General features: G+C 35.5%; 1 protein-coding gene across 1 annotated transcript in view; it reads left to right on the top strand.

Annotated features, from left to right (window-relative positions):
* Nucleotides 1-25,850, top strand: part of FHL5 (four and a half LIM domains 5) — a 34,500-nt gene extending 8,650 nt beyond the window's left edge. Inside the window, exons 2-6 of the mRNA XM_081037102.1 lie at nt 11,398-11,568; nt 12,414-12,588; nt 13,510-13,679; nt 17,337-17,523; nt 22,358-25,850. Coding sequence (XP_080893228.1) covers nt 11,410-11,568; nt 12,414-12,588; nt 13,510-13,679; nt 17,337-17,523; nt 22,358-22,521 — 855 coding nt within the window. The 5' untranslated portion in view covers nt 11,398-11,409 and the 3' untranslated portion in view covers nt 22,522-25,850. The remainder of the gene's footprint in view (nt 1-11,397; nt 11,569-12,413; nt 12,589-13,509; nt 13,680-17,336; nt 17,524-22,357) is intronic.
* Nucleotides 25,851-27,786: the final 1,936 nt, after the last annotated feature.

Below are 27,786 nucleotides of genomic sequence, written 5' to 3'. Positions count from 1 at the left end.
TGTTATCAGTATATATTGAGTATTACAATTTTAATATAGTTTTACTTTCTTAAAATATGTGTACATTTTTTGGCACCCTTTGTATATTTTATTTTATTTTCCACCTACCATTACTTTAATTCCCATGTACTTCCTGCCTAGCAATGTTTATATTTGCAAAACTCACAATAATTGTTAAGGTATTGTGATATGTATTATTCCATTTACTCTAAAGTACATCTATGGAGATAATTTACAATAATCCACCTTGCAAGGCAAAATATAAATGTTGTGGCTGTTTTTCTTCTCCTTCTCCTCTTCCTCCTCCTTTTTTTTCCTCCTCCTCCTCCATCTTCTTCTTCTTTATTCTTCTTCTTTTTAACATACGTATTTAGATGCTGCCAAAATGCCTAATAGGATGTTGATAACAGAGTAATTTTATCCGTGTTACTGTGACCTATCCCAAAAATATCATGAAGAAAATCAACTGAAATTTAAGAATTTGGAGACTGATAGGAAATTTCATGCATATGACAAGGGGTACAGATGCTTGTGACTAGCCCTTAGTGACAAGCTGCTGGGCTTCACAGAAGTGCCTGGGGTTGCCCTCCACCCCAGGTCTGTGAAAGGCCAGGGAGTGCTCCTGTCAAAGGTCTAACCTTCCCTTCTCCAGCCCTCTACAGCATCAGGTAGGCATCTAAAGGATCATTATTTTTTTTAATAAAAGGGTCTAAAGAGATAGCAAATACCTACTTCACACCTGCAGTCATCTACGAAACTGCTGGTAGACTTGCAGAGAGATAGGACACTTGTTAACCTTTGACTCGGCCTACCAGCTCAGAGAAAAAGAAAGAGTATTTGAAGCATCCTTCTGAAACCAAGGAAAGCATGCTTCAAGAGTGCTTCTAGTCACTTAGGTAATGATACCTCCCAACAGAAAATTCCAAAACTGGCAATGCTTCTGCTTGTTTTCCTTGTCTTGAGCCAACATCACTTTCAATAAAGTAGAAATTCTTTAAAAATTACCATCGGTCTTATCTGAGACATTTTTCAAAATCACCAAGTGTTGGGCACTGCTTGGCTTCAATTGGAGAACAGATACAAATAAGATATAATGGTTGTTCTCAGTGAGCTTGCATTATGATTGTAAGGAATACAACAAACCTCCAAAGCATTTATAATACAAGGTAGAATATGAAACATAGCTAAGAGAAACTCACAGGATCTTCATTAAACATATAATACAACTTATAAAATTACCCTCATATGCCTTAAATTTCAAAAACATCTGAAGATTTAACTCAGAAGTGAAATAGAACTTTTTAACAGACTCTCCTTATTTCAGAAGGCCCAGAAATGAGCTTTTCTTTCATTATTATGTTTTATGAATTGGAAGAAGATTGTAAACCAACAGAATCTGTAATACCCATTAATGCCAAGACACATGAAAGCCAATACATTATATGGTTAGACTTGGTAGTCCCTGGCCAGTCACAGGCAGTGGATGACCTGGGCCTGCACTGAAGCCCCTCCCAAGAGGCCCCAGAACAAATATAGTTTGAGGTTGGCCTCAGACCACAGCAGAGCACTGCCTAATTATCCCCACAAGCAGCATACACAAAAGTCGATCTCAATAGGTACCAGCGCCTGCAAAAGCAAATCCACTCAGTGGGGTAAGCCCCCTGTACAACAGTACATAAGCTGTAGATGTGGCCAAACCCCAGTGCCAGTCAGCCTGCAGATAAGTCTCACCCACTGACATGCCAGTAGCAATCGAGGCTCAACTATAAGAAAAGGACACAGGCAACCCACACAAAGGACATTCCTGGAGAACCTGGAGCAGGTGACCACAGGGCACCTACTACATAAGGTCACCTGACCAAGACTGGGAAACATAGCAGGTCTACCAAATACATAGAACAAACAAGCAGAGATAGTCAAAATGAGAAAACAAAGAAAAATGCCCCAAGGGAAAGAACAGGAGAAAACTCCATAAACATAACTAAAACAATGGAGGCAAACACCTACTAGAGAGACAGAGTTCAAAACAATAGGATATTCAAGGAACTTAGTGAGAACTTCAACAGAGAGATAGCAAGCATCAAAAAGGACATAGAAACAATAAAAAAGAACCAGTCAGAATTGAAGAATATAATAACTGAAGTGAAGAATGCACTGGAAGGAACCACCAGCAGACTAGATGAAGCAGAGAATCAAATCAGTGATTTGGAAGACAAGGCAGCATAAAACACCCAATCAGAACAGCAAAAAAGAATTTTTAAAAAAATGAGGATAGTTTAAGAGACCTCTAGGACAACATCAAGTGTAACAACATTTGCATGATAGAGATACCAGAAGAAGAAGAGACAAAGGGATTGAGAACATATGTGAAGAAACAATGACTGAAAGCTTTCCTAACCTAGTGAAGTAAATAGACATACAAGTCCAGGAAGCACAGAGGATCCCACAAGATGAACCAAAACAGGCCCACACCATAATTAAATCATAATGTAATCATAATTTAATCATAATTAAAATGCCAAAGGTTAAAGACAAAGAGAGAATTATAAAAGCAGCAAGGGAAAGGCAACTAATAACTTATAAGGGAGTCGCCATCTGACTGTGAGCAGATTTCTCAACAAAAACTTTGCAGGCTGGAAGGAATCGGCACAAAATATTGAATGTAACAAAAAAAAAGGACGTACAACCAATGGTACTCTACCCAACAAGGCTATCATTTGAGATCAAAGGACAGATAAAGAGCTTCCCAGACAAGAAAAAGCTAAAGGAGTTCATCACCATTAAACCAGTATTACAATGCATGTTAGAGAGACTTCTTTAAAATGGATTAAAAAGAAAACAATGTAAATTATGACTAATAAAATGACAATAGCTACATATCTATCAGCAATTATTTTCAACGTAAATAGATTAAATATTCCAACCAAAAGACATAGGAGGGCTGAATGGATAAGAAAACAAAACCTTTATATATGCTGCCTATAAGAGACTCATTTCAGGTTGAAAGACACACAAACACAGAAAGTAAAGATATGGAAAAAGATATTTCATGATAATGGAAGAAAAAAAAAACTGGCATAGCAATACTTATACCAGACAAAATACACTTTAAAACAAAAGCTATAACAAGAGACAAAGAAGAACCCAGTAATCCCACTTCTGGGTATTCATCTGAAGAAACCCAAAATGCTACTTGAGGGGACCTGTGTATTCATATGTTCATTGCAACATTGTTTACAATGGCCAAGATATGGAGAGGCAGCCTGAGTGTTTATCGATGGAAGAATGGATAAAGGGGAGGTAGTACATGTACACAATAAAATATTGCTCGGCCACGGAAGGGAATGGGTTCTTGCCATCTGTGGCGGCTTGGATCGACCTGAAAGGTACTGTGCTGAGTGGAGTATATCAGACAGAAAAAGACAGATGCAGTGTGATTTTGCTTATACATGGAATCTAAAGAACAAAACAAACAAACAAACAAACAAAAAACAGAAACAAACTCATAGATAGAGAAATGATTTGGATGGTTGTCAGATGGGAAGCAGGTTGAGGGTGTGGGTGAAAAAAGGAGAAGGAATTAAGAAGTACAAATTGGTGGTTACAAAGTTGTCATCGGGATGTAGGGTATAGCATAAGGAAGATAGTCAATAATATTGTAACAACTGTATGGTATCAAATGGGCGCTAATTTGTTGGGGTGATAGATAAAAGAGCACTGGGGGGCAAGGTGAAAAAGGTGAAGAGATTAACAAGTACAAATTGTTAGTTACAAAATAGTCATGGGGTGGTAAAGTATAGGGAATATAGTCAATAATATTGTGATAATATAGTACAAGTGTCAGATGGTTGTAGGACTTACCATGGTGATCACTTTTTTAGGCAATTAAATGTCAAATAACTATGGTAACCCCTGTAGCTAATATAACATTATATGTTAGCTATATTTTTAATAAAATCTTAAAACTCAAATAAAATGTCAAAATTAACAACACTAACATTAAAATTCACTAAAAGTTAAAAATAAATAAATAAATAACTACTTTATAGGTTCCATTAGACAAAGAATTCACCACCCTCCAAATGAAGCACACTCTTCATTTTATTGGACAGTTTCTAATATGATCTCTGTATTGTCGAAATAAAAATGATTCATTTCTTATATTTAAAAAGCATATTTGTTTAAAAGAAAATCATAGAAAGTAATTTTTGCTTGATTTTCTTATATTGTAAAGAGCATGTACTTTTGGTTTTTCAAGATTCTGTAGGATTACTATGAATCAATTATATTGTAGGGATTGGAGCACAGCTCCTCTGAATTCCTGGATGCAGGGTTATTAACCTAACCTGCTTTCAAGCCACTGTTTAAATTGAATTTGCTTGTCATCCTTTTAAGGTGAGTTAATTGAGTAAGGATTGAATTTTCTTATCGCTCATTATGGAAGGAAATTGGAATTTATTTTAAAACATCCAGGAAAATAAAATAGCCACTTTGGTTTTACAGGGATCAATTTATAATGTCCTATACCACAGGATGTTAAACTCAAAACTAAGCAAGTAAAAACAGTTATAAAAGATATTGTCGTTCCTCTCCGATGAAGTATGTTCCCTAGAATATTCTCCTAGATAGCATATATTTTATGTGATCTTGAGAACTCAAATACCTGGCCCTGTGGGGTTATTCATCTGGTAGTATGTGTTATAGATGTGGGCCAGGTTACAGATGTAGTCCTTTCTCAGTAGATGTAGGTTTTACAATGACGACAAATCGTGCTTTTTGCCAAATAGCTTTCATTTGTTATTACAGCAAGGGGAAGCAGGTGGAAACAGTGTTAGATGGATCCACGGAACTCCCTCTATACTGCTAAGAAAACGGCTACTAGGGATCAGATACTGATAGTAATTAATGAGTGTGATCGAGAAAGTGATCTTCAAATAGAAAGGAAGACAAAAAACAAACAAATTGTACAATTAATCTATTTGGGAATTCCATAAAGTATTTGTTCAATTTTCCAAGAAGCCAGTGGTGGGGGAAATACTATCTCCTATTTATATTAGACCTGCAGTGTCCTCGTCCAGCACTAGAAAAAAATGGGTTAATTTGGAGGATTCATATGCAAGAAACTTATCCTGCCTCTACCATGAGCTGACCCTATGCTTCATACTTTTAGATAAATTATCTCTTTTAGTTCAGTCCTTGTATATACAAAACCCTAGCACTAAATCAGAACCTCAGTCGAGACTTTGAGGAGACCCCGAGGCCAACGAGAAACTAGGTTTGCCCTTCCAGAACCCCTTTTACAGACATAATGGCAAGTTTTTAAGGAGTAGAAGGGAAGATACGACGTATACCTACTGCAATAGTTGTAGTTCCTTTGGGATCAAAATTGCAAAGGTAAAGCCTAATGATGGGTTTAAAATTGCAAAGTTGGGATCTGGCTAGATAGACCTAAATAATCCACTTTCATGTTAAAAGGCAATGCTCTTTTTGTCTTGAAATTTTTCTTATATCCCAGTGAGGGGAAAAAGTCAAGGATGGTACATGTCTTTTAAGTCTTACTTTAAAAAATAAATTTTGTAAAGAATACAATATTCGATAAAATTGTTATATTTATACATTACCATGAACTATGTTTTACTGCTATTTCAGTAATAGTTGCCATAAATACGTGATTTGGAATGGAATCCCTGCAAAAAAATCATACAAAACACTTTTTTTCTTTGTTGGTATCCACAGAACCAATTAACCAGATGGAAAGCTCTAGTCAGCTGTTTTGCTTCATGGGAGAATAGTTCCTCAGCTCTCAGGAGAGTTCCTATTTGACCTCTCTACACAAGACATTCAGCTTCCAACAAACTGGGCTTGCGAATATATCCCTAAAGACTAATTTCAAACATTCCACCACAATTCTGTGGTGCTTGTTTTAGGTTATTTTTGATTGATGGCCTGAAGTTATGGCTTTCGTTATTTTTAACATTGTTTGCTGAGTTTTTAAAAAGTCATGTGTGAGGGGGAAGAAAATAGCCTCATTTTTATAAATGGGAACTACAGTTATAATTGCACATGCTCCATCAAGTCAAGTACACTGACAGCAGATTTACCTTCACTTTTCCATTCTGAAGTCTCAGTTGATCCTAGAGTGGGATCATAAGCAACTGATAGTGTTCTCATTTCACAGTTAAGGGAAGGAAGTGCCGTACAGGTTGAATGGTTTCCATAACATAGCTAAGTCAGATGCTACCGCTAAAGTGCCCAGTGCAACAATCGACAGCTTCTGATTTCTAATGTAATACTCTTCTCCGAATGTTATGTCTTGGGTTACAAGAAAACCACAGAGAAGGAAGTACACATAGTTCTGCTCAACTCCATCCTCAGAACCAGGAAAACAAACCAAAGTAAAATGTAAAAGTAGGACTTCTTTACTACCCTAACTCCTTCGTATTTTAAAAATACGTGACTTTTAAACATTTCTGCTGTAGAACATAATACTTATCCCACCTGGCCTAGTTTACGCAGATTCTGGATGGTTTGTTTTTTCATATATCTTATTTAACTCCCCTAAATTTTGTGAAATTTAGTCAATCAAATAACATTTCAGTCAAACAAAATTCCAGCTAACATCTCAGAAGACAAAGACCTTGCAATCTCAGTAAAGTCATGGTTTGTTTCGGAATGTCACATGCACAGATCCAGAAAGGCTGGTATAGCTTCCAACAGAAAATTGAAGGACCTGATCAAACAGTTTGAAAACTGTTAATGGAAGCTTATTGGTGCCACTAGTTTAGAGGAAAAACCTTTTAATAATAACAGATCAACCACCTACTTCTGCTGTTTCTTTTATATCTTCCTCAGCTATTATTCAAAGACTTCTCTAACTGTCTTCATCTGTCCTCACAGGGAAAGTGAAAAACTTCTCCTTGCCATGGACAGGCCCTTAGGGTTTTACCTTCTGTTCTCTAACTTTATCCTCAGTCCTTTGACATATCTACCACAGATACAATAAATTAATCCACTACTCAAGTAAATTTATAGCATACAAATTCTTAATTCTTTTATACTGGAGGCAAAACAAACTATTACAAAATGTGGCAAAAGAAAAAGAGACCTATGAAGGAATTAATGAGAGCAACTATGTCCTGAGAGGCATGAGAATGCTACTGAGAGAAGGATTTTTAACTGAACCTTGATCAATGAGGGGCATCATCAGATGGATAAGATCGGTGGAGGAGAAGAAGGAGGGCTATTAGAGGTGAAAGAAAAGCCGCGTCCAAAGGTTCAAAGGCATAAAAGGACATAATGTATTTAAAGAACAGGAAGTCATGGGAAGTCGCCAAAGCATAGGTGAAGTGTGTGTGTGTGTGTGTGTGTGTGTGTGTGTGTGTGTGTGTGTGTGTGTAACAGTTCAATATTGGGAATGGGATAGAGAAATAGTAGGCTAAGTAGACAAGCTAGTAAAGGATCTCTGTGCTAAGTGATGGAGTTTAGACTGTAGTCAAAGAAGAGCTGTTGGAGGTTTTTCACCAGGGAAATGAGATGATCAGATGAGTCTGAGAAAGATTTTTGAACATTGTGGAGTATATTCTGGGACTCCCGGGGGGAAATTGAACTTATCATCAGAGAACAAAAGTCTAGAAATGTGCTTGGTTCCACTCAACAGAGTAAGAAATCTTTAATAATATCTTCAGTTTGATGTAAGCCACTGTGGTCCAGCAGAGATATGAGGAGGGACTAAACTAGGATTTAACCTCTATTTCTGAAGTGAAATCAATAGGATGTGTGGTAGCCAATAAACATGCTTAGGGGATGCAGAGAGGGAAGGAAGAGAATGACTGAAACAGTGGCTTATATAACTATGCACTGTGGATGGTTCCAATGGCTCTTTATAGAGCATAAAGCAATATACCTTGCCCAATGAGGCTTCCAAATGCTCTTGACTACAGAGCATCAGTCCTCTGTCTACCCTCAGAGCAACAATTAAAATTAAAATCCTAAGAAAGAAAATGACCACAGGTGAATTCAGTTAGGTACAGTTCAAATTAAGTTACTTCATCCAATTTCTGTCTCCATCCAAGTTTAGTATATCAATCAAATATGTTTCAAAGATTTCAATATTTTCTACTAATATTTCCCAAGAACATTTTAACATTCCTAATGCCATTTGGCTCTAAATTCTTTCAACTTCTTCCCTAAAGAAAAGCAGAAACAAATTTGCTTTACTGAATCAATGAAAGACCAGAATGGGCAATTGCAGCACTTTTAGATGAGCATAGATGTATTTATACAGGCTACTGAATCTACTGTGAGTAACCAGATGAAAATTAAGACAGAAAGCAAGCTTTAAAGAACCGTGCATTTTGACACTTGTATGTGCAAAAGTCATGATTATGGCACTATGTGCCTCTAGTTAGCAAAACTTATAAATCATGCATTAGAGAAAGAAGTAATCTTAAATACCATTTACTATATGTCACCTATTTTAAGACATCTGATCGATGTAATAATTTTATAAATGATTACCTGCCTCCATTGGGAACAAAAAGCTGTAGTCAAATCAATGTAGTAACTTATAATTGATATTTACGATAAGGGATATATGGTAAATTCAATTCCCTCAAGTAAATAAAATTCCTCAAAAACACGTCAGCATAGACACATTATTGGAAACCAGAATGACCAAATTATATCTTAGTACATTTCAACTCCACCATAAGAAGGGAACCCCCTTTCATTTTTAAAACTTGTAATCAATCTATAGCTAGAATGCATGTAGGTTGTCCTTGGTTTGCATGATGCTCGTGTACGAAGCTCATGTACATTGGAACCATATCTTTGCTTTGCACATTTCCGTGGTAACTGAGTATTGAGACAGAAAGAGAGGGAGAAAGACAGAGAAAGAGAGACTTTACTGTCTCCCTCTCACCTTTCTTGCTTCTAAAATGGTCCCCCTCAGCATTTGACCCTTTGCATTAGCCTACAGCACCCCAGATCATTCTTGGGACAAGTTCCATGACCACCATCAGAATGCAAAGCCCTTCTCTGGATATTGCTACACCTATCTGGAGTTTTTCTCTGTTGACAAACAAGGAAAGGAAGGTTTAATACATACTACTTCCACTTACTTATCATCCACTCATTTTTAAAAACCTTTAAAAAGTTAAACATGGGTTATAGAAAATAATATTTCTAACATATATGCAAAGTATAAGGAATAACAATTTGACTTAATTAATTACACATTTCCTATATATTTGAAACCCTCTACAAATTTTGTAATTCTTTTGTTGTTTCTTCATTTTATAATAAACTAAAAGTCTTACAAAATGGAAGTAGTTTCCAGGTCCTGAGGAGTCATGCTTCATGGTGCTATTATACTCATATACATCTAAGACTAAATCAATATTAATTATGAAAATGGCATTTTCCATATTAAGTGATGAAAGTTAAAGGTATATGTCTTATTTCACTATTAAGAGATAAACACTTGATCACTGTAAATATGAATAAAACTCACATTTTAAAATCTTTCAAGGGAATCAGATCTATTTCTTCCTGTTTCCAAGCCCTCAGTAACTCTTTGAGTGTGTTTGTATTCACTAGGAAGGGACATTTCTGTGGAATTAATCAAATTCAGAATTCAATGTTCCTTACAGATAATTTTGGTATGTTCCATTGGGAACTTTCATATTTCCTGGGAAAAGAGTCATGTATTTCAAATCCTCAATCTTTTCTCTATCTTAGTGAAGAAAAATATAGCAAAACTGCTATGCACAGAGTTAATGACAGTGTATATTTAGCAAGACACTCTGCTGGAAACTTCATTATTGAAATAAAAGAAGGTAAAATATATGCAACTACCATTTGAATGTAGCAAAGAAAAATTAGCATTTAAAATGCTGTAAAAGTGTCATAATAATGCATTGATTTTCTGATTTGGCTAAAATTAAAAAAAAATTCTGAGGTGGAAAATTAGAAAATATTCATAGTTCCTAAGATATTCCAGTAAAATCCAGAAATGACAAATCTCATTTGCAAAGCAAATCAGTGATACCACTTTTGGTGACAATGAAAAACTCATGTACAGGTAAACCTTTTGAAATCTATATTTTTTTTGTTCCTTAATGATTTTCCTAAATTTACAAAATAATGCTTGTCGACTGGCAAAAATAACTCTCCAGAAAATCCACCAAAAGAGCAGTTTATTCAGGAAAATAAAAAGAAACAAAACCCACCACTGCAGTGTGGGAACACACACCTCCAACCTGGGGCTACAACCAGTTGTCCATGTGAAGAAGAATAACCCCGGTTCCAAGATGGCTATTCTATATATCCGCATCCCTCCCTCAGTACTTACCACAAAGTCCAACAGGGTGTCAGGACCAGACAGCTAACAAGGGGCCCAGCTCCACCCACAGTCCTCCCAACGCCATGGTTAAGCATTTTAAGATGCCAGTTCACTTTTATCACTCTTATCCTGGCCTTGGCTTCATATTTCATATCAGTTTTTCATTCTGTAAGATGCTGCTGTTATTATTCATTCTGTGTACTGTTAATTTAGCCCTAAAGCCTAAAGAAGCCTAGAGCTCTTTCTACCATTGATGGTTTTATCTGCACTTCTACATCTGGCAATTGCTCGACAGCAGTCACAGAGACCTGGAACTTCAACTGAATCCTACCTGCTGAGGAGTTTTATTTGACCAGCTTAGTGTGGGACATTTAAATAGAGGTGCTCAGGAGTCAAGTTATGCACAAGCTATAGCTAGAGGTTTTGGAGTCAAGAGACTATTTGGGGAGGTTGAAGCCACAGGTAGGAAGGATATCCCAAGGGAGAGTATATGGTACAGGAAGATCTTAGGACTAACCTGCAGAACCCTCATTAGATATCCACTAAAGATTTGAGAAATAAAAATACAGCCTAGGAAATGCAATGTATTTGATTATTAATTTCTATTTCAGTTAGAGTAAAAATGACTGTTATTATTTCCATGGAAGTCTGCATCCAGAACCCTCCAGCAAGATAGGAAGTGATGACAATGAAAGTCCTATTAACAGTTCATATTTCTATTCTTGAGATGAAACCATCCTATTTCAACATATATCACATTCTCGCTGAATTGCACATTTAGTGAATGATGAAGGCAATATGTGTTTTACATCTGGCTCCTGGCTTGATGCATTTTGATAGCAAAAGAGACAGGAATTGCCAAGATGGAAGAGTGGCCTTTCCTAAATTACTCCAAGTGTCACCATGACTGCAGGATATTTTCCTAAATTGGTGGATTTTCTCTTAAGAAAATATAAATTCATTCAAGTGCTTGACTCATATTGTATTGAGGTTTTATAATTTCTCTTATCAATAAGATTTGCTTTTATATACATGAATCATTTTTTTATTCACAGGATTGAACCAAAATGACAACTGCTCCATTTGACTGTCAATACTGCACCACATCACTTCTTGGGAAGAAGTATGTACTAAAGGATGACAATCCATACTGCGTTTCATGTTATGATCGTGTCTTTTGTAACTTTTGTGAGGAGTGCAAAGAAGCAATTGAATCAGATTCCACGGTAAGTCTTACCTCAATTCACAGAACTATTGCATATGAACAGACACGTGTTTTGGAATGCTTTTTTCCCTTTGGTTGACTCTTAATACTCTATTGCTCTGCTACTGGATATAAGGGGCTTCAAAGTTCCCATCAATCGAGTTCCAGGCACTATGCTTTGCACTATGAAATATAACTTTAATCTTCTCAACGATCCTAGGTGATAGTTTAAGACATTAAATATTAAAGAAGTTATTTGCCCAAAGTTACACAGCCAAGATGTTGAGTTATTTCTGGAATGACAAGAGTATAAGTGAATAAATACGTAATTGGATGTGTAACAATTCAAAAATCTGTATTTTATGACTTCATATTGGCCTCAACCCCACTAAACCCAGTGTGCCCTGATACCTTTCACAACTACAGCCTATTCATCCCACAGTGCACATTACTGTATTTTTTTTCTTTTTCTTCTTCTTCTTTTTTTGCCTCTCCTTTAGTTAGGTGATGTTGAGATTTTTTTTAGTTAAATCTCAAGCAACAATAGGATATGAAAACCTAAAAGTAAAAATCATCCCATGAATAACTTCTCTTTCTTATAAAAGGAAGGTAGAGGAAATTTGAAGAAAGAGGGAGTCCATTTCTTTTCCATCTGTCTTTAGTGACCAACCAAGAAAGCCCCAGTCCTTAGCTCTGAACTGCCCCAGAGATTCTCCTCTCTATGGGTAATAGTATCAGTAACAACTTTCCCTCAAGCTACCAGCACCACATACTGGCAGCAGAGTCCCAGGAGTGTTCAGTTTTATCTTATAAAATGGTCTGTTATGTTGCAAGCGCATTTAATTAACTTTTATCCCTTGTCTCAAGGATCTTTATTACAAAGGCCGGCACTGGCATAAAGGATGCTTCAATTGCACCAAATGCAATCAATCTTTGGTGGAAAAGCCTTTTGTTACCAAGTATGAGCGCCTGCTGTGCTCTGAGTGCTATTCTAATGAGTGCTCCTCCAAGTGCTTCCACTGCAAGAAGACCATCATGCCTGGTAAGATCACAAGGGACTTCCAGTGTAGCTGGAAATACAATACTATGAATTAGGCTCGAGCACGGGCCGTAGCTAAAAAACCCTACTTTTGAGAAAGAGATCTTTCTTGCTGTCTCTTGATCTCATTTACTATACAATCAAAAAAAATCTTCTTTCTGTTTTGAACAGGTAAACTATAGTGTTCTGTTTATTTTCATAAACCTAAAGAAACATTTTGAAACAGAATCTGAGCCAGAGAATAAAGAGAAACTCTATAACAATAATACTAACACTGCATTAAATACGTTGTCCTAGACATAACCAATGGCATCAAAAAGCGTAATCTACCACAGGAGAATGGCGCCAACCACCATTTTGTAGCTTGACCCCCCCGCCCCAACTGATTTGAGGATCAGTCATCTTTATTTTCTCTCAGGGAAGAGAAGGATCCATGTAAATCATTACACTTTTAGGCAAGCACTAATTCTCTATGTTTTGAACCTCTTCTCAATGAATAGAAGCATGAGAACACGATTCTCTCATTTTCTTATTATGGATTTAAAGATTTTCTAGGAGACCGTAACTGCACAACATCAATCTCAGGAGTTTGTGCCCCCTGGCATTCCTAATATCCCTGTAATGATGATTATGGCCCATTTTACCTAAACCATATGCAGCCTTTCAGAGTCTCCACTTACAGTACATTCACATCTCAAAATTGTAGCTTCTAGAGTTTTCACTGAAAGATTGATTCATCATCATCATCGCTGAACTCTATTTACTTTTACATTTTTTTTCGAGATAAATGTTTTGGAAACCAACAAAACGTTATTTTTTATACAGACAATTAATTTATAATCTTAAATTTAAAATATACATTTTACGTAATTTGGTATGTCTTTGCTTAAAAGATACTAACAGATTCTTGCTTTTCGGGTACAGGTTCCCGCAAAATGGAATTTAAGGGAAACTACTGGCATGAAACCTGCTTTGTGTGTGAGCATTGCCGGCAGCCAATAGGAACTAAACCTTTGATTTCCAAAGAGAGTGGCTATTATTGTGTGCCATGTTTTCAGAAGGAGTTTGCTCACTACTGCAGCTTTTGTAAGAAGGTAATTATCTAAAGAGGATGAAGCTTGTGGAACCTTCCAGACCATTGCTTTTTAGCCACACTATATATTTGGAATGAACTAATACTATCACGTTAATCTGTCTTTACACATTCATGCTAATTTGAATTCCAACATGTCCCAAAGCATTACCTGTCACAGTGAGGATGGCCATCTATTTTTATCACCATAAAATTCCATCCGGTACATGAATTTAATATTCCAATTCCATTAACTGCTGTAGAGGGCACACATCTCTCTTTGAATACAAAATATTTTATATAAGATAATTTTTGATCCATTTAATTTCAGAGAAATATAGATTGGTTTCACAGAGTGATGAAGTGAACCAATTTAAACAAGATGTTTAACTTCTCACATTATGTCTCAGCAATGTAAACGTCTTGCAGATTTGAAGCTTTAATGTTTCTAAAGGGTAGATATGTAGGCTCAAGAAAGAGATGAGCTGATCAGGGGAATTCATTAGAAAGAAGGCTTTGAGTGGTTTCCTTTACTTCCAGTTCCAGAGTATTGACTTGGATACTCATTCAAAACATATTTTCCAATAGAAAATAGTCAGTTTTTTCAAGTAAACTTTGTCCAATTCTTTTTTATCCTCTAAGCTTTTCTGTGAAAAAGTTTCTCATTTCTATCATCTTGATAAAATCTGTCTGTAGTCCATAAAATATATACTGATGTTCTCAAAGAAATCCTTGATGTGTGAGGCATCATAAGTTTAAAATAGCACTATAAATTGCTAGGAGAAAGCTGAATCATGAAAACATATTGGATTCGTACAGTGGTTCTAAACACTTTTGATCTATGGGCTACTTTAGCAGATCTCTTAAGACCTTTTGTATGCTTGTATCTGGACAGCTAGAGGTCTCATTACCACTTTCTACAAATGCATATACAAACATACATGTGCACACAAACACACCCACAGTAATTTTCTAGGTATATTTAAAATACTACTACTATATTTGAAAGGCATCAAAAAACTCCCAAGTTATAATTATTAAATTACACTATAATGATGGCTGAACGGTACAAATAATTGTAACATAATATAAAACTATCTTCTTCCCGGAGATTTCCACTACTTTACCAGGAATACTGACTTAGAAAATGACTTTACAAGCAACAGTCAGACCCTATGACCCTGAGACATGTGAAGCTCCAAAGAATTACCAAAATCAAGACATACATTTAGAAACAGATGCTGGAAATACAATGGATAGATTGTATCTATTTTAATCTAACTATTTTAAGGGACAACTAAGTTGGCCATTTTTAGGTTATGTTTCTTAAAGAATTATGCTAAAACATTACTGAGACTTGTGGGAATTATCTTAAAATCATCTAAAGTTCTTTCAATGGTATAAAAATTCAAGAAAGGAACGTCTCGAGAACATCAAGTTCTGAGCAACATCTGAAGCCAAAGCACTGGCGTTTCTCAGGTTATGGAAGCCTGTCCTATATTTAGGACATGATTTGAAATCAACAAAAATTTATGAAATGTTTATGTTGGGTAGTAGACAGATCATGACAGGCCAGATTATTTTCTATTTAATTTTTTAAACTACACATTCTTTAAGGAAAGCTGGATATAAATGTTTCTGATCAAGATGATCCAAGCTGAAGAAAAACAATTAGTTGCAAAGACCAAATATAAAAGAAAATAGATAAAAACTACTTGACAATCAGGTCCCCTTAGTACGTTTTTCATAGATTTTTGAAACTAAAATTTATTTTCTACCAAACAGCAAGTAACCTCAAACTGGAAGTGCTTTAAATTCTAACTTCTCAAAATTAAAACAGAGTATTCTGTGATTCATCGGCTGTCATCTACTGAGCACAAAATCATTACCATCTCAACTTGGCCAGAGAAGAAAGTCGTTCTAAATCCTGGGATCAATCAGTGGCACAAACCAAGCTTAGATATTAGACTTCACCTTAGTCCCTCTGCTTCTTCAAAAGGAACATAATCGCAAGCAAACTATTTTTAATGTTCCAAGTTTCCTCTCCTTAATTAAACAGTCTTTGCTGTACATATCAAATTTTATTTTGCTGTGAATACATTTTTCAAGTTTTGCATCTTTTAAGCATTGCCTGCTAACCATTTGATGAAACAAATCAAAGGAATCTTGGAGTCTTCTGTGCTTGCTGTAAGGCATTTGAAGTCAGTGGGGAGTATTTTAAATTGCTTGTGTTCACACACACCATTATTTTTCCCATTTACTTATTTTGGATAGTACACTTTTTTCCTTTAGGAAAAAATAACTTTTCTTTTGAATATATTTAATTTTTAACATAATTATTGTAAGATTTTGAAATATCTTTATAGTAATCTTTTCAAAAGTCCATATCATAGACAAATAACATTTTTTAACTTGTCAACAATATGATGGCTTAGGATATGCTCTATATTTTCTGCATCTAGTCAATTTGAATACAAAGAATTCATGAATAATCTCTGATTACCACACTGCTTCAGTCATTATAAGACATTGATTTACACGAACACATTCCAGGTTCCACAGCTACTCCATGAGCTCAGTAGCCATGGATTTGAAAGACTCTGTGACTTAAAAAGTGCCACACAAGAAGAAGTGTCCAATATTTACCCATCTGATTCTGAAGAAAGAATCTGTCTCCACCTTTTGAAAAGTAGAATCCATGGACTAAACTGGTTTAGAAAAAATACTGTATTACGGAGGAATAATAACCTTCTGTGACAAAATGTCAGCACATCATACATTAAGGCTCAATGCACAACCAATATTAATTACTTCGAGGCCTAAAGCTGAAAACTCACATATATGCCCACAGTACCCAATTTGTATTAGATACAACATTGGAGTTGCTTTCCAAACACTTTTTCCCTTGCTGTTTATTCATTCATTCAACAAAGACTTATCAACTGTTTACCAGTACAAAGTAATCTTGCCTCGGAACTGTATTAATATTTCGGAACACGGGCTGTGGAGTCAGATTGTGCAGGTTTGAATGTTAGCTCTGTGATTCTGGCAAGTGACTTAACCACTCTAACCCTAAGTAATTGCTCATCTCTTAAGGGGGAAAGATATTCGTCTCTACTGTATAAGTGTATTGACAATATTACGAAGAGGTCAACCTAATATAGGACTGAGGACTGTAAAAACACAAGAAATTTTAGTCATTAGTAGAGGACGGTGCTTATCAATTCCATTCAGGGTTGCCATTGCTGGATATTCTTGAACCTGGCGCAATGGAGAAAGTTTTTTCAGCATCCATAGAAGGTAAATCAGGAAATAACAGCATGGTATAGGGAATGTCTTAGCTCTACTGGCAGGTTTTTGAAGACCAACAAGAAAGTCATAGAAAGATAAACAAAGGAATCAAGAGCCACTTTTGCTTTCATCTTTCTAGATCCATTATGATCCTGCTTCTTTTCTGTTCCATCATGGGGGGAAAATTAGGATATTTCTCACCAATTCAATTTAATCCCTATAACCTTTTGCTTCTCATATCAATTCAAGAAAATCGTAGGAAAAGAATATCCTGACACAGGGTGACTGTGTAGCCTAAAGAACCACTTGTGGACATAGGACAGAATCACAAAAGGTCTGAATTGTAATGGTTCCCATGGTCATTGTCTTTTTTGTGGTCCTTTGGCAGGTGATAACTTCAGGTGAGATAACATTTCGTGATGAGCCATGGCATAAAGAGTGTTTTCTGTGTAGTGGCTGTAGAAAAGAGCTCTGTGAAGAAGAGTTTATGTCCAAAGATGACTATCCATTCTGCTTGGACTGCTACAACCATCTTTATGCCAAAATGTGTTCAGCCTGCACCAAACCCATTACTGGTGAGTTCTTCAGTTTAATATGGTCGTACCATGCGATAGTATGACTAGGTAAATACTATAGAGTTAATTTAGGAAATGCATGTAAAAATGTGTAATCTTTTCCTTATGTTTCCTTTTGAGCTAAACACACATGGGTACCCATTTATAAATGTAAATATTACACAGACCCCTCAAAGCAAGTATAGAGTATAATTAGGGTAGCTATGCTCTGTGGAGGGTAATCAATGCTAAGCATAATAGTACTGACTCTAAGTAATATAATAGTCCAGGGAAGGAGGAGTACAGGATGAGCTGAGAGGACAAAGACCTTTATGAGGATATTTGAGTTAGATCTTTAAGGATTTGAGTGGGAGGAAGAGATTCTTAGAAATCAAAATCCAGCTTCACTCCAAACAAGGGTGAAGGGACCTTAAAATAGAAAAAGTTTTAATAAATATCACTATTACACAAAAATCCAAAGCTGTATTAATTAGGGTAGCATAGGTTAGGAATTGATTAAATTTTATTTGAATATGCTTCTAACTAATGTATTATTCTCTTTTCTCTCCATTTACTTGCAATAAGTTTTAATTATAAATAGATGAAATAAAACAAGATAGCATTCTACTGAAGACACAAAGTACATGTGACATGATTTGAAAATAACATAAATGGTAATTCAATCTGTGTTAAATAGATTTTCAAAGCGAGAAATGCATTATATTTTCCTCAGAGACACTTCTAAAATGTTAATCCTATAGTAAAGGAACTAAAGCTAATGAGGCACCTGAGAAATCCAGCAACTATTCTTTAGGCAACTTACAGTCACTGAATAATGTGGCAGAACTAACTTCCCATTCTTAGTATTCTTAGATCATGTTTCATTTTTTTAGTTCAATTTATGTAACATCAAATTAAAGATTATTGTATCCCTGTACTCCTCCTCCACATTCAAATATATTGCAAAATAAAAGTTGAATCTTCATGAATCTTTAAAGAAAGAAAACAGCTTCGCTGCAAACCTAGCTTGACAGGCTTTCACTGACTTGCAAGGGGAGAGAGAGAATTACCTGAGGAAACAGTCAGGTCCTGATTGCCTACAGTGGGAGCCATATTTTTCAGAATCTCACACTTGCCCATAGGCTACATCTGGCCAGCAGGCATGTATTGTGTGGCCTGCACATGTTTGGAAACACGTAATGTAATATAAAATCCATCTCGCAGCCGAAAGTTAAAGAGCCTGCCAGGGGTGAGCCAATTACCCTCACAGTCCCTGGCCTGGTCATTGTCATATAGAATTAAGCAGCTACCCCATAGTGTATGGCATATCCTCTGTTTCCCTACACCTTGTTTCCATCACTTAGTCACCTTTCAGCCCTTTCCAGTACTTGCTCTGGTAATCCCATACAATCAGGCTCAAAAGCCTGGGCTCTTAACTACTCTACTCTCCTGCCTTTTACACATCTGGCAGTTCCTGCAGTCAAGAGAATAAGCCATTGTCTTCCCTGGTTTTAGCTAGGAAATGGGACTTTCAGAAATGCAACAGTAGCTGGAACTCCAAAATCTCCTAGTAGAATCTGCAATGGTAACCCAACAGATTCAGTCTACTTATTCTAGAACATTTTTCATGAGTTAGTCAGAAAAAAAGGGGCTTCTGTGAGGAAATGAGAAAGTTAAACGACTCAAATGGGTTTGAAAACTTTGTGGGGACCCAAATAGCTAATACTAGTCTGCAAAGAGCCTACACAAGCCCTGAACTTAATGAGCTTCAATTCCGATCCGTAACAGATTCATCTGTCTAACTAATTTTTTTCTGATGGGTTCTTGCTGGTCGATCACTGAGCCCAGCTTTTTAAGATTCAGACAGAAAAATCACATTGCTCTGCGTGTAATGTAAGGATGATCAGGAAGCAGAGATTTGACCCCAAAAGTAATCCAAATGTAGGACTATGTATTTACTTTAAAATAATCTGTATTTTGATAATTATGTTAATCTTCCTTTAGCTCAGTGACAGATACCAGAGACTAAAATGCCTACAAAAACTTGCAACTTACACTTTAATGTTTTTTTATCTGACTCTTAGACATATATGTAAGTCCTATAGTATTGCTTCTTTAACGTTGAGCTATTTGAACTAATGTACCGTAGGGAATTCTTATACTGCCATATATTTATCTTCTGAAATTTGCACCTTTATGTAACCAATATGTCACCCTAAGGAACTATATTAGAATGTTTTCAAAAAACTATTTTATATTAACTAAATCTATAAGTCATCAGGTATAATTTTGTTTAATCCCATCACAATGAATTTGATTCATCTGCACAAACTCAAGGTATAACTAGATTTTTTTCTCCTCATCCAAGATAGGATTAACCAATTAAACTTTGGAGTGAGAAGTACTCTATACTAAGTAAATTACTTTGGTCTTGCTTCTGCCCGTGACCACTGTGTGACAGTGGGTAAATAAATCACTTCTGAGGTCCTCATTTGCCTTATTGGCAAAATAAGGAGTTGAAATGGATTACATTTTTGCTTTCTTTCAACTCCTTTGACTGAATGGAGTTTCAAACATTAATTCCTTCAGAAGGAATGCTAACGTTTTGGGTTATATTTTTTACAAATGATAAATTCAGACATAATTTGGTACAGTTAAAAGCACGGACTCTCAAACCAGTGGCCTAGGATTGAATCCAGAGCTGCCACTCACCAGCTGGCTGATTTGGACAAGTGGCAGGACCTCTGCAAATTTTGTAGGCAAAGTAGCGTTGATGATTAAATCTACCCCATGAAGGTGAGGTGAGAACTATATGAACTAATACATGTAAAGGGCTTAAAATAGTGAGTGGTTCATCTTCATGTGCTCAACAAATGCTAGCTCTTATGCTATTGAATTTTCAGGAATAAATGAAATCCGAAAAACAGGTATCAGAGACCTCTTTCCTGGAAGTTTCTTACTGCAAATTACTCTCATGACCAGAGAGAGTGAAAATATCTAAAAGTGAAATAACTTATAAACACCTCACATGATGAGTCAGGCCTATCTTAAATTTCTGCTATTATATGCTGCCATTGTTTTTCCTCTTTCATAAAACTCTAGAATGATTTTTACATTTGCCACTTGTACTGGCTTAGTAATAAAATCAAGAAAGACTGATGAACATCAAAATGCTAAATGTGTGATAATGAGTTTTACAAACAGAGGATTTTACATGCATATATGTAGAATATCATTCTTGCAGCCAGCATATGTAGAATATTATTCTTGCAGCCAGCTTTGAATTACATTAGAAATTTAATTGATTTACTATTGATTTACTTTTATTAGAAAGTGATAATAGCATCATAAATAGGAAAATAAAAGTTTGATAAAGGAAAGTAGAGGAATTTGATGTAAATTTATCAATGACCTAATAAATTATATGTAAAGACATTTCTAGGATGGAAATAAGTTGATTATCATATTTAAAGAATTTATCTGAAATAAAATACTTATTCATTCTTTTACTTGATCCCAAATGGAACATTTGGGAATTACATGTGAATCGACAGATGAACTATTTTAGCCTTGTTCTATAGGTGATAATCAAATCACAGGAAGTTCATAGCACTAAGATCGCTTAGCAAATAAAAAAGACCATAACCTAAAGCATCCCAATTCCTAGAACTTTTCTCCTTTTCCACAACTACTCAAAATCAATTCCTTGAACTGTTCCCTGGATTGCTATTAGGGATAAAGTCTCACTGAAGACTCAAATTCTGCTACCATGTTTTAGCTCTTTCACTGAGTTAATTGATTTCAAGTTTTTTTCCCAAAATGTTTCAGAAATCCACAAGAAATAAAAAGTTGATATTTAGACTATTTTATGCATTTAATACCAATTTGAGCTGCCTTGTACATAAATGACATTACTTTTATATATAAAAATTTCCTATTGTTATTCATTCTTTAAAAACACAAAAATATAGAAAAATGTGCATCTGCTTTCCTAAACTTCCTTTCTGAAAGTTTCCATCTGCAGTCAACAGACGGAAATATTCATTCAGATATATCCAACCATTGCAGCAAAAAGATTAGAACCCTTAATAAGGCCCAAGTTGAAGTGGTGACAGCTGACACTTCTTAGAAACTAATCATTAGATAGCAGGGCCTCATTGGCCAGAGTGATCAGATTCACAGATCTTGATTGCAAACCTAGGCTGAAGTTGTCTCTGGACAAGGTAATAAGGTCATCACATTAGGGTAGCTTCATGAACTACCCTATTGGATGAAATTCTCTATTTGGGGTTTTTGGAAATTGTGTCCCTAACCATAATATGACCATGGCACTTTATCCTAAGTAAAATCAAACATGAAAAAAGAAGAGAACTAAAAGTCATTAAAACATCAGACATCAGGCTGAGAAGTATACATTTATTTTATCTTAATTTTGCCTCTAAGAAAAACAAGGGCACTAGGAGAGAAAGGAGAAAGCTATTTATACTTAGGTATCTCTGACTTGAAAAGCTATATATACCATCTTCCCACAGCACTATACTGCATTTCCTTATCTGTTTTAGCAATCCTTATCTGCTTCCAAAAATATGTACTTTGTATACCCAGATTCTATCTACTTTTGGAGATGATGGAAAATTTTGGTTGGGAATCAGGCTGGATGTCATAGGAGGGACTTGGCCTATCGGTGACATTCCCAGATGGACACAGAGCCACCGGGAGCTGCATTCTTTCTTAGGTTACTTACCTAAATCTTGCTCATTGCTGCATCTCCAGTTCCTAGAAGAGTTCCTGAGTAGAATGCTCGATCTATTCATGGAAAGAACAGATTAACTCTTTCTCTCCAATTCCTTTACAGGTCTCAGAGGTGCCAAATTCATCTGCTTTCAAGACCGCCAATGGCACAGTGAATGTTTTAACTGTGGAAAGTGCTCAGTCTCCTTGGTGGGGGAAGGCTTCCTGACCCAGAACGAGGAAATCTTCTGCCGCAAATGTGGCTCTGGGGTGAAGACTGACATCTAGAAGGCGATAGCCCTTCCTCACCTAAAATCCACCTTGTTCTTGTTCTCACTAAATCCAGAACTTGGTTAAAGTAGTATTTCTGACTTAACTTTTAGAAAATATTAATGTAGAGTTTATAATGGAAGAGGTTTTTTGCACACATTCTGACTGAACTGTATTAGAAGAGCTCAAAAAAAGCACAGTCTAACAGAAATGAATTTATACTAAATCACAAAGGCACCTCTCCTTGTAAAATACTGCACTCTGCTGTTAGAAAGATAGGAAAATATCTCTTTATTGTAATCCAGTATATAATCTATACATAGAAGTCATGGACATTATTACTGACGATGGATGTTTTTCAAAACTGCAGAGTAAAAAGGAAATTAAGAGATCAAATTAAAAGGCACACGTGAGACTAATGTTTGCATTCCTAGCAAGCCAGCTATACATAATGTGATAGACTGGCTATGAATAGAACAACACTGATCAGGGAAAACTGATTAGCAATCATCACATTTAAGAATTCTGTCATTTTATCATTCTTTTATTGCTCACACATACTGGCTTTGAAAAACAAAGCTGCAGTTTACCCTCATCCACACTGCTTTCGCAGCTGGTTGTTTCCCATGTTTAATCCATGGAATTTGAGAATTGTAGATGCTATGGTTCTCATACTCTACATAGATATGAAGGGGTCCTTTCTCCCTGGGGATAGTCAAAACATTATTTTCAACACATTTTGTATTAAATATATTCTCAAAGCCCACAATGATTTGTCTAAATACTTACAGATAGCATGAAAGAAAATGTCTATTATTTCAAATGAGCTAACTGGGATAATCATTGTCCCCAAAGGCAAAGCTTTAAAGTAAATAGATCATTAAATCATCACTTGTGGAAATGAGTTTTAGGGAAGGGATTGAGTGTTGGAACATGACTTTCATCCAGATATCTACAGGCATAATAGCATGCATAATTAGCTCTGAGCCTCACGCATTTTGACTTCTAAAATTACATAGATGATTAATGGAAAGACATAAAAGTGGGCTTTAAAGAAATCTAGTAGTAGTAAGAACTGAAAAAGAATAATGTGCTGCTGGTAATTCAGGACCTGTAAAGCAGTAGAGGAGAGCAACGTGGGCTGTAGATGAGCCCTCTCGCTGTTCCTCCACACCTGTGTCACCCACTTCACACATCCAACCGTGCCCCAGAGCTTTAACCCCCTGCATGACCTGGAAGGGCACTCCTAACCCTAAGCATCCATTCTGCAAATTAAGTCAGTTTTTATTGTTCACAAGAGAAGTAACAGTCCAAGTGAAAAGTCTGTCGCCGTACATTTATCTTTCTGTCAGACATCCACTGATGATGACCTTACCTAACTGGCCCTGGACGTAAGACAAATGGAAAGCTACGTCTGCTCTCTATAGGCAGTCATCATCCTTGGTAAGTGTCATGTGGGTAAGGTACAGGGAGGTCAGGGGAAGAAACACACATAGATTGTGTCTGCTCTCAGATTACTACCTAGCAGCAAGGTTCTGACTGAAATCTAATTATATGTTATGCCTGATTACAGTGATAGACATAGCATCACAAGGGATTCAATTAAAATTATTATGGAAACACAATTTTTGAAATAGTATAACATACAAGGACATTTGGAGATGCTAACAATTTAGAGATACTAATAAAAAGTCGGGCTACCATAGGCTATTTGAAAGATATAATTGTCTTCTTTTGTATTAACAATGTCAAGATAATTTCTAATATTCACTTTATAAAATATAAGAAAAACCACTGATATTTTTCCTGATTTGTTTGAAATTGCATATGTGGAACTAAATATGCCAATTTTTCTATGATCTAGAAAATAATAGTACATTACATAGTTAGAAAACCAAGCCATTCTAAGTCTGGATAGATCTATAATATAATACAACATGTAACATTGTCTCAGTTAACCGATTATATATAAACATATGAAATGTAATGTTTTCTTAGTTTAACAATTGATAATATTTAGGCATTTTGCTCTGCTTTATGTGTGTGTGTGTGGGGGGGTGAGTATACACATGATAAGGCTTGCACTCAATCTGTACAATTAAAATTCACAGAATCATTTCCAAGATAGAGATGTTGCTATTCTTTTATATATGTACTAAAGTATATAGACTTTTATATATAAATAATTTTACACTTAGAATGTAGCAATTAAAGTCAAAATCTTATACACTATCATTGATTTCAGGTCAGTAAAGGGAAAAGCTCTTAGGCCCATTTAAAGATGGAATTGACTGCTGTAGGAAGCAATGGGCTCTCAGTGATTCAAGGAGTGGCATCTGCCTGGGCAGGGAGTCAGTTAGAAGCAAATCCTGTGCTAATAACAACCAGATGGCTTGGAAGTAACAGAGAAACTGTGCCAAAGAGCAAGAAGAAATGAGACGGCTAAAAGAGAAAGGGTCAGATGAAGGGAGAATATTAACTCTTAGAATGAAAGGTTTTATTTGATATAACATGCAATAGAAAGTTACTAACTGTCCTTAAACAGAGGAGAAAAAGCATTACAACAGTATTTGAGAAAGATCATGCTAATGATTCTGTATGGCCTAGAACTGAAGAGAGCAAAGTTCCAAAAACTAGGTCATTTAATGCAGTAACACGTTTGGTTAGTGCAATAGAAGTGAAAGAGAAAAGCTATAGGTAATGCAGGCCAAGAGTTACATTTGTCAATATAGGTGAGTATGCAAGTCAACAAATCAAAATATTTAGTGTTGTCACATTGAGGTTAAATATGACAACAAAAAATGTAGAAAATAATTTCTACTTCCATGATAACAGGTAGTGGGACCAAGGGCTTCACTTAACCAATGGACTTTGGAACAATCAATTTCCATTAGTTAGATGAAGTGTCACAGTGCTATAATCATGAGTTCAAAACTTACACAGTCACTGTAACTTAAAAAAAATTATGCTGTACATTGGAGTGAAAGATTGGCCAACCATTGTGAAAATGCATAGCACTGATCACAAATATCCTTGTTTAAAAATCAACACAAAATGTAATGCCACAAATAAAAAATTCACCGAAATACATTACGTCTGATGTTAGTGACACCATATCGAATTTATGAAAAAAGTAACTTTTAATCTACTTGAGATGTTAATAATAATTCATATTTTAAATAAAACATGATCGTTGCATTATTTTAGATATATTTGACCACAAATTATTCTCAAATACATTTATAGATAGATGATCATTATTATAATAACATTGTTTTTACTTGTTTTACAAATTGTGATTTTTAGAAGTTTCTCATGCCAAATAAATTTGCATAGTACATATTTTTAAAATTGTTTTTATATATTTAGTTTTTAGATTAACTGTGCAGTAAACAGAATAGGTATGGAATAACTTTATAGTGTTTCTACTTCTATTATATAAAGGGAGTATGGTCACTTTTATCTTTTTGTTTCATCATTTTTACAACACCCAAATTAACTACGTGGTCAGGTATCATTTCAAGGAATTAATTTAAAAAAATAACATAATTGAATTCTGTCTGACCCACACAGTAACGTCTGTTCTGTGAATCACATCTGTGCTCTTTCTTCGAGAGATTGAAATTTAAAAATTATAAACTAAGAATTATTTTATTTCTAATTATCGTCTTTAAGATTCTAAATATATTCTATCACAAATAGCCCACTTCAATTGGATTTCCCTATTTTGACTAATTTTTGCTAATTTCTTATTATTTCTATACTGGAGAAATGGTTAGAGGTTTTAAACTCTTATTTATTTTATCTAAAGCAACATTTGTACCTGTAACACAAGCCTTCACAAAACATTAGCTAATCTACAAAAGTTGGGTTCTATCCAAAGCTGCATTAGATTCAGAATTCATTTAATACCAGAATGTGTGGGTCACAAATAAATAGTTGGAAAACATATTTCACCAAACATTTTGGTTCATTTTTTTAATTACATGGCTTTGAAATATAATTAAATTCTCATGGGTACTCAAGAGGTAAACTTTGTCTTAGAATTGTGTTTCTTCAATGAAAAATCAGGAAATCAACAGAAATTATCCTTGCTAGGATATAACTTTTATCCTGAACCTCTTCCCCCAGAAGCATCGACCTTTAGATCATTATTCTACCAGAAACCTTTCAAGAGTGAGCTGGGATACCTGTAAAGACATGTTGGGGGAACTTTGAGGTCCTCTTTCCAGGAAGAGGTAGAGACTATCAAGACTTGGGCAAAATGTCATGAGATTGACCTTACAACTCCTCCTAAGTTACTGTCTCTGGATTCAGTTATGCCAACATAACAAAAGGACACCAAGAGCCTTCTTTTGAACTATTCAAGAGAATTTAAGAAATGAATCCATCCATTCAGTTATCCATGTGGTTTCCTAGATGGCCCTAAATATGCATTATCCAGAGAAATTTAGAAAAGTTCTTTCTCAGAATTCTGAACATTCAGAATTTTCTCACATGACTAGCTTTAAGACCATATACCCTGTTAAAAATGGCAGTGGGGAAGATATTTCTCAAATTAGGAATCAAAAGGAGGGGAAAGGAACACAAGAGAGTCATGCTCAAGTTTGAGTCTATAAAAGAAGTAACGGGATTTATGTGTATTTGGAATGACAGGATTACATATCTCTGTGGTTGAGAAAGTGAACAGCTCACTCACTGTGATAGAATTATGTATGATCCATGTCACAGAGGAGCAAAGAGTATTTGGGTCAAATATTTTCCCAGGAATGGTAATAAACTTATAAAGTAGATGTCCAGAAAGGATTCTTTGAATGAGGAACATTAATGAGCTCAACAGACATCCATTCAGTGACTCAAACAGTGACATTAAATGTCATTCCCACCATGTGCAAAAACAAAAATCAAGTTTTATATTTATGGAAGTCCACACACAGAATTCCAAAGGCTTATTCTTTATACAAATGACAGCCTATCCCTAACTTGTCTCTGTAGCATCATTAATAGAGCTGTTTATCAGAGAATTCCCACCCAAGCACTCAAACAGGAAATAATTGAGGAAGTATAAATAAGGGGAAAATAGAAGAAAAAAGAATGATGATTAAAAATAATTGACATTCCTGAAACTATAGAAAATTAAATTGAATTTTTAAAACTTTTTTCCTATATAATAAAAATTTTCCAAAGAAGCAAACAAACGGGCAAAATAAACAGGTGGTGATAAAATCTGGGCTTGAGTACTATAATTTGGTATCTGTCTCTTTCCCTCAAGGGAAATTACTT

The sequence above is a fragment of the Rhinolophus hipposideros genome, assembly GCF_964194185.1.
Source record: "Rhinolophus hipposideros genome assembly, chromosome: 3".
Taxonomy (NCBI): domain Eukaryota; kingdom Metazoa; phylum Chordata; class Mammalia; order Chiroptera; family Rhinolophidae; genus Rhinolophus; species Rhinolophus hipposideros.
This window is presented reverse-complemented; position numbering and strand designations above follow the sequence as displayed.